The sequence below is a fragment of the Uranotaenia lowii genome, chromosome 2 (genome assembly GCF_029784155.1).
Source record: "Uranotaenia lowii strain MFRU-FL chromosome 2, ASM2978415v1, whole genome shotgun sequence".
Lineage (NCBI taxonomy): Eukaryota > Metazoa > Arthropoda > Insecta > Diptera > Culicidae > Uranotaenia > Uranotaenia lowii.
The window spans coordinates 139,450,131-139,465,275 of NC_073692.1; the positions used below are offsets into that span (position 1 = coordinate 139,450,131).

At 40.0% G+C, this 15,145-nt stretch overlaps 1 protein-coding gene across 5 annotated transcripts in view; it reads left to right on the top strand.

Annotated features, from left to right (window-relative positions):
• LOC129744889 (uncharacterized) overlaps nucleotides 1–15,145 on the top strand; it is a 161,652-nt gene that overhangs the window by 72,068 nt on the left and 74,439 nt on the right. For all 5 annotated transcript variants that reach the window (XM_055737641.1, XM_055737642.1, XM_055737640.1 and 2 more), the window contains exon 4: nucleotides 14,408–14,514. In XM_055737641.1, coding sequence (XP_055593616.1) covers nucleotides 14,408–14,514 — 107 coding nt within the window. The remainder of the gene's footprint in view (nucleotides 1–14,407; nucleotides 14,515–15,145) is intronic.

Below are 15,145 nucleotides of genomic sequence, written 5' to 3' on the forward strand. Positions count from 1 at the left end.
ATTTCACTATTTCTTTTAATAGAGCCTTTGCACAGTGCTTAGAATTAATGAGCCGTTGGGCAAACAAATGTGACAGCCTCATGTGAAATGAATACAAATCGACGAAAGAAAAATATTTTATGTACGACACATTTTTCAAAAGCTAGAACATTTTTTTGACTGGTTTGTGATTTTTTTTCTAATTTTGGAAGGTTCTTTAACGAAAATTAAGACTTTATACTGAGTACGCGCGTTTTTAGTGGAAGCTGGACAAATATTGCTCAAGTTTCTGAATCAGTTTCGTGACGAAAACTATTAATTTCATATCTACCTGGTTCTAAATTTTATATGATAGACCCCAATATGTGAGCAAAGGATCTGGGGGACCGTTTAATGTGCTATACAATGATGGTTGGCTTGTTTTCATTTTTTTTTTTGCTTGGGTCCGCACTAATATTCAATAAAATACTCACAGAACGTTTCCACTTCTTAGCAAATGATTCGAAATATACTTTAAGAATGTTTTTCTCATAAATTGAGCATTCATTTAAGGGAAAACCAACATTTTAATGGAATTTTGCTTTTTTCGCATACAAAAACCTCTAATGTGTGCCCAACAGGCCTCTTGTATGTGTGTGTAGCAAAAGCCCTATAAGCGAGAAAAATTTCGCCTTGGACACTTGGACCGTGACCAGTCAAAATGACTGGTAAAATTCACAACCCTATAACTCTAACAAGATAAAAAAAAATTCGCTTGCTTTTGGTTCCATTTGCAATCTACATTCAAGACAACGAGCCCTAGTTGATTTATTGTGGACAGAATTATGTCATTATGAAATGATTGATTTTCGATGCGAAGTCATGAAGATTTGTAGAAAAAGTTCTCGGATTGACCGCTGTGTGGCGCTTCAAGCACTTGACTCCCAATTTTTTTGTCTGTTTTGTTGCTGTTTATAGATTTAATACATGCCCATTCGAGTAATAGAGTAATTTAAAATGATAAATATGTTTTATACTAAACTAGTATGAGTGTTTGCCGCAGCCCGTGGCGTAGAGGATAGCTTTCAAGTTTTCTAAGCCAGCGGGTATGAGATCGAATCACGGTCACGGCATACATAGTACACTTTCTGTGGGTTGGTGGTTTTAGCATTTGTAAAATGCTAGCCATCATATTCTCGAAAGATGTACGATTAGAGTTAAGAAAAAGGAATCTCTTCGAGGAAACATCAAGTTTCATTGAGATCCTGTATGTGTTTGTGTTCGTTTAAAAAAAAAAAATAATAATTATGAATTGTGTACTCATTTATTCAAATTTGAAGACATAAGCTATGTCTGTCGGGCACTTATGGGATCCGAACCCAAAAGTTTTTTTTGCCGATACCGGGAATCGAACCCAGCACGCTTGGCATACAAAGACCAGACTCACGCCAGCCTATCTGCTAGACCACAACGGCGCTAAGATATTTTAACATGGTTACACGGAATGATTGCAAATTCACCGTTGTAAATTATATAAAGTGAAATAGTTTTCAACTTGCTCAGAACAATAAATATTTGAAATGAGTCAGATATGATAGGTATTTGAAATGCAATATTGGCCAATGGAAAAGCTAGTTAGGAAAAACAAATCAACGTACAATTTAACAATTTTGATTAATTATTTTTATTTTCACTGTTTTCCGTCGCACGACACAGCTTGATTAACATAATTCCTAAAATTCGCACGGTCTTTGGCAACCGTTCTTCAATTTCTTGAATTTTTAAATTTAATATTTGAAGGTATTATTGAAATATTTCTTCTCCAGTAATGCAAAAAACGGAACTAAATATAAAAATCGTTATTTAAATCGTTATGTCTGAACATGAAAGATATAGTTTCGACTTTGGTTTAGTTGAGATTTGTCAAAAAAGCTTTTTTTAAATTTGCAAAAAGTCCAATATTTGAATAAAACACGGTGAATACGTGCAGCCATAGTGAAAAACCATTTATTTTACACAAATTTGGTGTGGGATCTTTAAAAATTATCCTTCCTAATCGCATCCCAAACCTAATTTTCTACCATTCTCCAGCATCAATTCCAATCCACTATTTCCTATCCTTTCCTTCATCTTCAAAAGCAGCATCGAAAACCAAAATTCAAAAAATTGATAGCAGTTAAGTTAAAGCAAACCCATAATCCCTGAAGTTGTAATACACAAAAGTCTTTATTCTTTACCTTTAGCATGCAAAAAATTTGATTTTGGATGAATGGCAGTGAATCCGTACACACACGGTTAATTGCTCTACTTGCTTATGCTTATGCTTATGCTTATGATACATACACAGCCAGAACTTGTCTGCATCCCGGTGAGCCGTAAAAGTACATTTACGACTCATCTTTACAAGGCCGGGCCCACTGTGCTGTATTGGACGCAGAGACAACTGGAACACAGGGAGGAAGAAACGTGGACAACAGTACCATACGTTTCCATGGTTATAAAAATACAATTTCGTTAACGTTGGGAGCACATAGCTAAAATTTAATGTGCTCCTTGGTGTTGGTTACTGGAGTTACCGTCTTCAGTGGCTGGAAATGAGGTTTTTGTGCACAGAAAATCAAAACTATGTAAAATAAATCTTTTTTTTTCGGTAATTTTAAAGATTCTAAAATTTACATTCAGTTAAATAGGTTTTCAAATAATAATCAATGCCATTAAGAGTTTAGATTTTCTGTGCCCCATCATCTCTGATCTTTGATCTTGGTTATAGCGCCTTTTCTCGCTCTTGAAACGAAATTTGAAAGAATAGGGAATAATGATTAGTGCTATCACTAAACTTTTCAAAATGAACGGTTTCGAAAAGTTTAGTGGTGAAAAGAAGAAGTTTTTCATCAATTTATTTTACCTTTCAATAGTCTGCAAGGATCAACATTTCTTTTTTTACATAACATTATTCGTATGCGTATGCTATTCAACCTTGTTTAAAACTGATGACTGGAAAATAGTTTCATAAAATCAGCAATTATTGGGTTTACCAATCAAAAATCACAACTTCAAATTCGAAGAATATTATTGAGGTAAAAAAAAAATAGAACATTATATTGTCATCTATATGATATCTTCGTCGTATGTGTACTTTCTTTTATTAAGTAAGATATTCATTTAAATAGCATTTTAACTCTGAATATTGAAAACCTAAACAAATGCTTACCAAGATAATCTTCCTGGGATTTTTCGAATGTGGAAAAAATCATTTAAACAAAATACTTAGCTTTGGATGCGCAAAGGCAACCGAACAGCAAACTGCATCCCATCAAGGCAAGCCGGTTAGCAAGCATGACAAAACAGGCACCACAAAACCAAGACGACGACAGCACAACATGATTTTGAATTAACGATCCGATACAATTTTTTTTCCGGATTTGCAAAAACTGATTCAAATGCTCCTTGACTTAAATTTTAAAACTAACGGAATAATAAGACTTCCCTGAACACTTCGCGGATAGTCATTAACAATTTCCAATCATTACAAAAGTTCAGGAAAACAAACAAACCGCTTCGATTGGCCTCGCAAGCCCTCAATCACTTTCATTTTTTTCATTTTGGGGAAAATCACTTCGAACTATTCTTCAATACTGCCGCCTCAGTAAACTTTTTAAATTCTTCTTTATTTCGAAACACTATTTCGCCGATTACAAAATAGAGGGATAAAAACCGAACAACAGTGGAAAACACGAAGAACACAAAACCCACATTTCTATAAACCCAGCACGAGCCCATAATCATAGCATTTCCAGTGAATTTGAAATAAAACATATATCCTGCTAGGTAGTATTTCCTCGCTAACACGAAAAACTTTCTGAATTTATCGAATCTCACTCCTACAATAAACAAAATTTGAAAATTTTCGTTTTCCTCGGACACTCAAACGCTAAAATTAGCACAGGCGAAAAAAAACACACGGTTAATTGCTCTACTAATAGAAAAACTATGCTTTAAAACCTACTAGGATAACGGACCTATTTTGGACCCCTTTGAGAAGTGGCTATGCTATTTTCTGAAATAAAAAAGTACATGTTACTATTTTCGACTTCTTTATCCGTTCATTACGAAGATCAAGGCTTTTTCTATCAAAACATATCGTCATTTGTTGCAATGTAACAAGATTTAAGCCTAAAAACTCGTTTCCTCGATCATCTGGTCTGGTCGGTATTTTGGACCACCAGGTTTCTATTTTGGACCACCCTCTGGACCTATTTTGGACCACCCTTAAACTAAACAAGTTATTTTTCTAAATTTTGAAAGCAATTGATGCTCAATTATGCGAATAGTTTATTTAGTCTGTTCCTTTCTTACCCTTGTAGTCAAGTTTTGTTTGTTCATGTTAATTCATTCCTGAACTATCTTTCTTCAATTTTTCACCAGCCTCTGTTTTGGTACACATGTTTGTGGAATATTTACTACTACAACTATCTTTTTTTTCTACAACTGTGCTTATGCTTCTTATGTTTTAAAATAGTATTTTTTTATAAGAATAGAGTAAAAACAGAAAAACTCCCTGTTATATAGTGTGTTTCAATTTTTTTAAATTCCGACAGCACACTGCAATCTGCGACGAAATTTGTTCTTCAGTGTTGAATACTGGACAGTTTGCTTATCTTTCGGATCAATTTTTAGAACGCAAATCTCCTTCAGGCGACCCAATCTGTGTTACTTGGAAAGTTTAGACATCATCAACTCCGCGATATCAATTGATGCATTTTGACTTGAAAAACCTTAGTTGATTTGGTTTGGCTTCAGTTCTGTAGAATACATAGATTCAAAAATGATAAAAATGTGCGAGAATTATGCGATCTTTCAAACCAACTTAAAGCCAATTTTTTTTTCGCTGAAAAATTTGCTAAATTCATTTTTATCTTTAAAATAACTTTTCTCTTGGATAAAATTATCGTTGGAGTAAATTCTTCAACAGCTTTTTTCTAAATTGCATAAATACAGGGGCTGAAAACTAGATTTTAAGTACTTTTTCGATAGTAATTTTCACATATTTAAAAAAAATACTAAGTTTTGAGTCACATTATTCTTAAAGCTTTAGTTGAATATATCATTTGTCAAAATTCTTCTACTTTTAACTGATTGTAACATTAAGACCAAACTGTCAATATTTTTTCATGAAGCATAAAAAATAATGACTTATTTAATAAAACATTGGTGCATATCCTGTTTTTTTTATGTTTTTAAGCTTCTTTAAGCTGTTGCTTTTGAAAACTGCTTATCAGGCAGTTGTCATTGATGTAGATTGTAAGATTGATGTGGTTTAAAGCATTGTGCACAAAAAGTAAGTTAAAACAATGATTGGCTTGGTTTTATGCCGATTGAAGTGAACCCCGTCTAAAGGCGGGTTTGGACGTTAGCGAGTTGATTAAATAAAATATTTATTGCCAATACTCCAAATTTTATTTATAATAAGCGATAGAAATAGTGTGCATAATTCTTTTCATATAGCCGTACAACGTTTAATTACGTTCATGAACATTTAGCATTAAGTGGTCCAGTGGTCCAAAATAAGTCCTTAAGGAATTAAGTACACAGCCAAAATTATTTCCTGTAGAATTACGCAAATGTCCTGTAACAAAAAGGAGCAGGACATTTACCGTAATTTTACTGTTCGAAAACATGATTACGTGACATTTAATTTTTAGTGTACAACTTTTTTACAGGGCATTTGCTGTAATAATAAATGAATCTTCGTTAACTTTCAAGGAAGCCAATTTAAAATTATAGGTTTTGGTCATCTCAGGTGATTTACTTTAAAGGTTGCAGTTTTCAGTGACACGTAATAGTCAAATTTTTTTTCTGTGTATGACCTATTTTCGACATGGGTAAAATTGAAATTAAAACAAGTTTTTTGTTTCTTCAAGCTTGCAAACTAGTTTTCAAGTGTTTTATCATAGCTGTGAATATGTTTGTAGTTGTTAAAATCATCACAGCTAGGCAGAAAACTTCTTGGAAGTTGACTCCAACAATGGCACGTGCTCCTGAAATGGGCTTAATTTGGCCCAACTGTGAAAAATCAAAACTTTATTTTCAATTTTCTATCCTTACTTACTTACTTAATGATCCCGCGCCGATCCACCGATGCATAGGACCGTGCTAAAAGACCACCACTGTTGACGATTCGGAGCCAGCGTTTTCACCTGGTCCCAGTCAAGATTCTCGTCGACATTTCGGATTTCAGCAGCTAGGCTTCGCCGCCACGAGTTTCTGGGTCTGCCTCTTCTTCGATGACCTTCTGGATTCCAATCTAGCGCCTCTCTGCAAATCTCGATTTCATCTTTCCGCAGCGTGTGCCCAATCCATCTACACTTACGTTCCCGAATCTCGATTTCTAGCGGCCTTTGATGACACCGGCGATGTGGTTCCTCATTCGACATCCAGTTGCCGGGCCACCAAGCGCGGATGATATTCCGCAAGCAGCGATTTACAAACACTTGCAATTTTCGCGTCGTCACCGCATATGTGAGCCAAGTTTCGCACCCGTTCAGCAATACGGATTTGACGTTTGAGTTGAAGATTCGGATTTTCGTTCGTAGAGAGATCTGGCGTGACCGCCAGATGTTTCGGAGACTCGCAAATGCAAAACAAGCCTTTCTGATCCGGGTTTCGATGTCTTTCCTGGTACCACCATCAGGCGTTATCCGGCTACCAAAATACTGAAGCACTCCACTTTCTCAACTTGTTGCCCAGCTACCATGAAACTTTAGGGATTTCCTGTGTTGATCTCGATCGACTTGGTCTTTCCGACATTGACTTTGAGACCTGCTGCCTTGGAACTTTCGGTGAGGTCGTCGAGTTTGCTCTGCATATCCGGTTGTGTTTGGGCGAGCAAAACAATACCGTCAGCCTGGTCAAGGTCGTTCCGTTGATCCATTGTTGAAGGATTCCACGGCAATCCTCGATTCGGTGCACCGTCGATCGATCCAGTCAGAATCTCGTCCATTACGATTAGAAAAACTAGCGGTGATAAGATACATCCTTGTCTCACTCCAGCAGTTACCGGGATTGGTTCGGACAAGACACCGTCTTGCAAGACCTTGCATGAAAATGCCTCGTATTGTGCTTCGATGAGATGAACTAGTTTCTCTGGTACTCCTCTTCGCCTTAGATCCGCCCAGATGTTTTCATGGTTAAGTCGGTCGAATGCTTTTTCGAAATCAACGAACACCAGCAGAAGAGAGTCCTGGAATTCGTTGATTTGTTCCAGTATGATTCGTAGCGTTGTGATGTGGTCCACACATGATCGTCCGGATCGGAATCCAGCTTGTTGCCGTCGGAGTGTAGCGTCGATTTTCTCCTGGATCCTGTTCAGGATCACTTTGCAGAGTACTTTGAGGGTTGTACAGATCAAAGTTATGCCACGCCAGTTACCGCACTCTGTCAGGTCTCCTTTCTTCGGGACCTTTACGAGGATACCCTGCATCCAGTCGGCCGGGAATGTTGCAGTATCCCAGATGTCAGCGAAAAGACGGTGCAACATTTGTGCTGACAGGGCAGGGTCGGCTTTCAGCATTTTAGCAGGGATGCAATCGATCCCAAGTGCTTTGTTGGATTTCATGTTTTTGATTGCCGCTACTATTTCAGCCAGTGAAGGCACTTCCGAGTTGACGCCATTTATGCGACTCACGTCGAACTGCGGATTCTGTTGGCCATCGCTATTCGAAGTGCTCAGTCCATCGTTTGAGCTGATCTGTTCGATCGGCCAATAACTGACCTGCTCGGTCTTTCAGCGGCATTCTTGCATTAGTCCTTGCACCACTGAGGCGGCGAGAAATGTCATAAAGTAATCGGATATCTCCATTGGCGGCGGCTCTTTGTAACGGGTACACCAAGTCGAAATAATTTATTTATAATTTTGCTGAATATACTTAAAATCAAATAAACAACTCATTCATTTTCATTACTTAAATAAACAAGCCCTTCTTAATTCAACAATAACTAAGCAACGTTTTCAAATATGCCAATAGAAATTTCGCCTTAATTAAAACAATTAAAGACTAGAACGAAACAATCACCCATTACCATTTGAAGCAACACCCTAAATGAACAATCATCAATCATCAATAGCGGACGAGAACGGCTTTTCCGGGAAGCTGTTCAGACTGATCAAGGCGACGATGGATGGAACGCAGTACTGTGTGCGAATTTCGGGTGGATTGTCGAGTTCATTCGAATCGCGCAGGGGGCTTCGACAAGGTCTGTCCTGCATGATGTTTAACGTGGCGCTAGAAGGTGTTATTCGACGAGCGGTGGGCGAAATGCGGGGCACGATTTTCAACAGATCCAGTCAACTTATTTGCTTTGCCGATGACATTGATATAGTTGGCAGATCATCTGCGGCGGTGGAAGACATCTACCGCAAACTGAAACACGAAGCAGGAAGGATTGGGTTGATGATAAATACGCCCAAGACGAAGTACATGCTGGCCTGCGGATCCGAGACCGACCGAACCCGCTTGTCCAGTAATAACAAGGTCACGATCGACGGCGACGAGCTGGAGATAGTCGAAGACTTTGTCTATCTCGGCTCACTGGTGACCGCAGACAATGACACCAGCCGTGAGATCCGGAGGCAAATTATCAGCGGAAGTCGTGCCTACTATGGACTCCATAAGCAACTGCGGTCGAGAAGACTTAGCCCTCGCACGAAGTGTAACCTGTAAATGACGCTCATTAGACCGGTTGTTCTCTACGGGCACGAGATATGGATATTGCTCGAGGAGGACCTGCGTACACTCGGAGTATTCGAGCGACGAGTGTTAAGAACCATCTTTGGCGGCGTACAGGAGAACGGAATGTGGAGGCGAAGGATGAACCACGAGCTCGCGCGACTCTACGGCGAACCCAGTATCCAGAAGGTGGCGAAGGCTGGTCGGATACGCTGGGCAGGACATGTTGCGAGAATGCCGGACGACTGTCCTGCAAAACAGGTGTTCGCTACGAATCCGGTAGGAACAAGAAGAGCGGGGTGCAACGAGCGAGGTGGTTAGACCAAGTGGAGCGTGATCTGGCGAACGGGTGCCCGAGGAATTGGAGAACGGTTGCCATGGACCGAGTGAATTATAGGAATTATGTTCGTCAAGTTATGTCGTGAGACGGTATACTATGTAAATAAAAAAAATAACAATCATCAATAGCACATCTGAGTGACCGACACAATTCTGGCGGCGAGCACGTGACTTTCGATGCCATCTTCTGTAGGTCACCGACCACTTTCTTATTTTGGCGTCAGGTGAATGACCTCTTTCGGGGGCTTTTGTGAACTTATTTTGGCAGAGCAAAAGTTGGGCCTCTATTATTCGGGTCCAGAAGGAGAAGACGAGGACTACTCGAAGAATTCGCGAATTGGGATGTAATTGTTTGACTTCGCGATTAGACTTGTTCGTATCGGGTAGTTCCGGTTGCGAAGTCAAGCTAGATCAGGTCGATCAGCGGACGGTTGAGACTCCAAGCTCACTAACGTCCGGTGATTAGAAGTGTCAGGATCGAATAGTTTTCAATTTCAATTGCGATTAGGTAATTAAAGTCAGAGTGTGATTCCGAGATCAGGTGTCCCTTATTTAAAAAGCCCTCTTTTTCGCTGTAGTCTGTGCTAGGTAAAGGAAGCTTAGGATAGTGCAGTGCAATAAAGTAGTGCATTTGAGAATAGGTAGGTGGAGACCCAAATGGGTCGAATTAACAACCCGAACCGCTAAATAATTAGACCCGATATGCGTATAACCCGACCATCAGCCACAGTTACGCACACTCATCGCAGCATCCATCCTAGAAGACGGACAGCGGGCCGTCGCGAGCCACAGCGGGGTCCCGCAACATCAACTCCCACCAGTATGGCCAACCATACATCCAGCCACCTTGAAGCGCGGCACCATAGCAACCCACGCCACGAGTGGCCGACAGCAGGCTGGTTAGCGGCTGATGGCCATACCAGCAGTCGCCGAACAACCCACCACAGTCAAACCATCACCGGATTCCATTCTTATTCCCAACCAGTCACGCTACATAGCTGCGCAATTGCTATGCGGTGACCGGTTGAACAAAAAAGGTTCTGATCGCCCCGTCTTAGCTACCTGCATAGGCCTCGACCAGCGAACATCAGCCGGGAAGCCGTTAGGTAGCCGCAAAGGAGCGACCGAACACAACGAGACTTATATCAAGTTCCGCCAACAGCTAGCAGTCCGACTTGCACCGTATCTTTTGGGCCGGATGTACAAAGTGCTTTTTGCATTTTCTGGCCGGAAAATCTAGTTTTTTCGGACCGGCGAGCCGACAAAAGTTGCCTTTTCACCACCCTCGAGGTGGAAAAACCGGAAAATTAAGTAAAAATCAAATCATTTTTCTTCGCAAATTTTCTAAGTTATTTTGCGAGAAACCAAGCGTCTCCACCGAAATGCACTGCTAGGTAGAAGTTTGAAAGAGGGAAACATAGTTTAGGCCTAAAACAGTACTATGTAAACACAACACAACACACATAAAAATACAATAAATCGAACTAATTATTGTACCTAAGCAAAATGCGAATGTTTTCACGATGAGAATCTAATTGGGATAACTGGAAAGGGAGTCACACGCTGTTCGTTGTTCGGGATTTATTTTGTATCTTTGCTGCGGAGATTGGCCGCGAATCCAATCAATTTCTGTCTCTTCTGATACAGGTAAGAGGTTTGGTCTTATCCGATGATTAGCGCCCCTAGCTTGCTTTCGTAACGAACAGCAAACTCCCATTTCCACGGATTTCTCCCAGGTTTTGTCTCGACTTCGGGGCGGCCCTTAGGGGTCGAAGTACGGATCCCTTTTTTAGAGTCCCTTCCGCTTCTTTCCCAAAATCGGGAATCAAAAGGAACTCGCGACCGAGTCTCATCAGCTGGGCAAGATAACAAAGGGTAGGTGGTCTTCCAAACGGAAGTGGCGCTTAAGCCACCTGCTTAAAACCGGGCCTCTCGTTATATCTTTCTCCCTCTTCGGCTAGGGAGTTTGTCCAGGCTCTCTTGTCTCGTCTACAAGCTCGTTTAACTGCCTTTTCCAACTCCGCATATCGTAAGCAGGCGGCTGCTTTGGCTGACCCGGTATATGCCTTCCAATTCCGACTTCCGCCTTTCTCCGATCATCGACCATCCGCCAAGTTTCATCTGACATCCATTTACTTCTTCTTCCACGAACTTTACCGAGAGTACCATGGCTTGTATTGATAAAAGCATTCTTGATTCCACACCACTGTTCTTTGACTGTTTCGTCTGTCGGCAATTCCGAGGCTTGGGATTCTAGCTGTTCAACGTATGCCCTTTTCACCTCTGGATTCTTCAACCGGCGGACGTCGTATCGACACCCGACTTTCTCCTCGCGCCGTTGGACACGCGCAACTCTCAGTCGTATCTCGCCAAGGGCGAGGTGATGGTCAGATGCAATGTCTGCGCTTCGCTTATTGCGGACATCAAGAAGGCTCCTTCTCCATTTTCGGCTGATGCAGATGTGGTCAATTTGGTTTTCTGCTCGGCCATCTCGGGATACTTAAGTGACCTTATGTGCCGGTCGACGGGGGAAGAGCGATCCACCGATCACCATGTTGTTGTTGCCACAAAACTCTACAAACAGCTCTCCGTTCTCGCTCATCTGTCCTAGACCATGGTGCCCCATGATGCGCTCAAGGTCCTGATTGTCGGAGCCAATCTTTGAGCACCCATGCAAAATTTCAGCTCTCTTACCTTCAAAACAGATGAGCCTATTGAGGATAAACAAATACAAAAAAAACATAAATTACTATTTATCTATACAAAATGCAATAATTTTAAGAAGTCGCTATTTACTCGAACTATCAAGCAAATATTGTTAGGGAGCCTACCTGCCACCCCACACACAATCTTATAAGTGGGAGTCCATTTCTTACGTAACGCTGTCAGGGGGTGAAGGGGGGGGGCTGGACTGCTACGAATTGTATTATAGGGGAAAACAGGAGCTATGCTTAGGGTTACGTGATGGTTTTTTTAATTTATTTTGCTGGCAACTACTATTATGTTAAATATACCGTTACAATTTTTGCCAGATCTTAATTGATGAACAGATCGAAGTTGGTTAAAAAGCTATAAGCTTGAACAAAATTGAATTTGGCTTGTTTTTCTCCAAGGATTCTGGTAGAGGCTTGCTGCACTTCCGTGAAAAAACAACTTTGAAAAAGAGAATGTTACGAAATGTAGCATAGTGTAGCACATTACAAGAATCTCGCATTGAGCGTAACTAAGTAAACTAGCAAGACTTGTAAACTGATAGCATAGTGCAACTAGAAACAAGGCGATAAAAAAATGCACATAAATTTATCATTATTGAGTGCAAAGAAGCAATCAGGACGAATGTGGGCTCCGATAGCTTTTAGGTCTAGAAACTTTGTGATGTTCAGTTTGATTTTATTCATTTGTTTAGTACGTCGCAAATCGAAGAAATGTTCAAATTTATGTTGAAGAAAGTTAAGAAAACTTCTAACTTAGTTAAAACCATTTTTTTAATTTTCTCATATTAAGATTCAAAAATTGGAAAAGATAGGAGGGGAGTGGGGGGTGAATTCCACCGAAACTTATGGTAGCCTTCCTCACTTCCTATCTCTCCACTTAAAAAAAAATAAGGGTATCAAATGATAGAAGTGGAAGCCGCCGTCTTGGATTTCAAGATGACGCCTGATAGCGAAATTTGTATTCTACTCATTGATCCTTTTCAACTAATACCCCTATTGTGGGAGTTTCATGCGTTTTTCAGTGATTAACAGCAATTTAAAGTTCAGTGGAAGCCGCCATCTTAGATTTAAAGTTGACGTCCGATAGCAAAATTCGACTTATTCTAGTTTAGCACTTTCACCAAATACCGATATTGTGAGCCTTTCATGCGATTTTCAGTGATTAACAGCATTTCAAAGTTCAGTGGTAGCCGCCATCTTGGATTTCAAGATGGCGTCGGAAAAAATCGACTACTTCTAGTTTAGCCGTTTCACCCAATACCCGTATAGTGGTGGTTTAATGCGACTTTTGGTCATTCACAGCATTAAATATTGAGCGGATGCAGCCATCTTGGATTTCAAAATAGCGTCTGATAGCAAAATTCGAATTCTAAAATTCTAGCATTCTAACGAATTAACAAGTCAGAAATGAGGAACTCATCCTAAGTGTGTTATTGGTTGGCTTGCGAGAGAAACGTCAAATCTTAGCTTTTTATGGGGTCATCATTAACACGTTCGTCGCCACGGCACCCATATTCGGGTGACGGGTGTATTTCCCGGGGGGGGGGGCCGTCACATCAAAAAGCGTGTGACGCTCTCTTACTTGAGTTCACCGCTCAGCTTCGCCACGCGTTTCAAATATGGGAGTTCTCGCTCTTTGCTTTCTCTCTCTGAAAATTTCTTTGGGCCCGGCTAGTAAAACTACCTAAATGAGCGTGGCGATGAAAGTGTTAAACCATAATAATACTAATTAGCCTGTTATCTGACCATACACAGGCTATTAAGCATTGAATGGACTAACGCCATGTTGGTTGCAAGATCGAAGAGCACAAAATGGCGCCATGTTGATGGTTTTACAATGCAAGCATTTGAAAATATTTTTTAGGCCTATTTTCCATAAATTTTATCATGATTTACCATCAGATTTGACGAGGCGCATTTATTTTAAGATATTATTTCATACACACTTTACCTAGAGTCTTGACTGGCAGTAGAAAAGATGCTCATAATATGGTTAAAACATTGGTTTTTTGGCTATTAATTTTATCAGATCATATCTCAATAATGCAATCATCATTCATCAACCATTATGGATGCTGAAAAAATAAAAAAAAAACTCCGAGAACTCACAGAATCGAAAAAAAAAACAAAAATTGCTAACATGTTTAATAATCGCTTATATAAAGCAATGGTGACCAACATTGATGACCAACAATGATTGGTCATGATGTCGTTTCTAGGATAGGGCAAAATAGCCTGATTATGGCTTTATTAGAGTCCAGATGATGTTATAGATTGCGCTTTAGCGTTTTATGAAGATTAATGCTATAGTCCAAACCAAATTTTGCTGATCATAATAAAGCTAAAATTGTTACTTGGGAAGCCATCTTCATCTTCTTCACTATTATCCTCGTTATTGTCATGAACATATAGGCGTCGTCAAATTGCATATTGACAATACCCCGTTCTAGGAAAAGCTTAATCAAGTCGATAATCAAAGGTTCTGATTCCGTAACGCATCGTTTTTTTATTCATATTAAACAGTTTTCAATTTTCAAAAATAAATTTAGCTCTCAAATCATTCCCAACATCTTTTATTTAATTCGGTAATAGAAAAGTCAGTCAGAATGTTTTTAATTTTTCTCGATTTCAAATACTTATTGGTTCTGTTTACTTCGTTTTCACTTTCAGGGACCAGAATTTCGGCCTCAACGAGCTGGCCGCGATCCAGGATGTGCGGAACGAGTTCGCCCAGGATGACATCAGTGACGAAATTTCTTCCACCAGCAAAGATCGAGGTAAGTGGGTGGTTTTCGATTGGTTTGTTTAGTATTTTTTCTGCCTGCCTTTTTCTCCGACCTTTCTTACTACTCTTCACATACCATGCATTTGTTCCCGTACCTACTTTATATACATCTACTCCTACCCATTCCGTCACACATTTACTTAGGCCTGATATTTCTTCTGTCATCTCAGCTGCTTTCTTTCCTAGATTTTTTTTTCTTCATAAATTTTTGCTCACTCTCTTGTAAATCGACTTCAATGCTCTGCTCTGAACTCTGTCTGCCGATATTCGGCCTTCTTCTACCAGTCTTCCCCAAAACACTATCTCTGTCGTCTTTCACTTTCGATTGGTTTCCCTACTTTCTTATTTTATTTATATTTTGTCTGCTTTGCAACATATTTACAGTTAAGTACGTGTAACCTTTTTGCTACTTTTCTTTGGTTTTGCTCAGTTTTTTTTTCACTGTTGAACGCGCTAAATTTTGTCATTCCCTCCACGAGACATCTTGATGTAACCAAGTTTCATTTTTATGATCCCCAAATGCGGGAGGAGAAACCAGGCCGAATAAGCGGATTATCCACAAACCAAAGATCATGCCTTCGCTTGAGGTTTGGGTAAGGGGGAAACAGAAAAAAAACATTCAT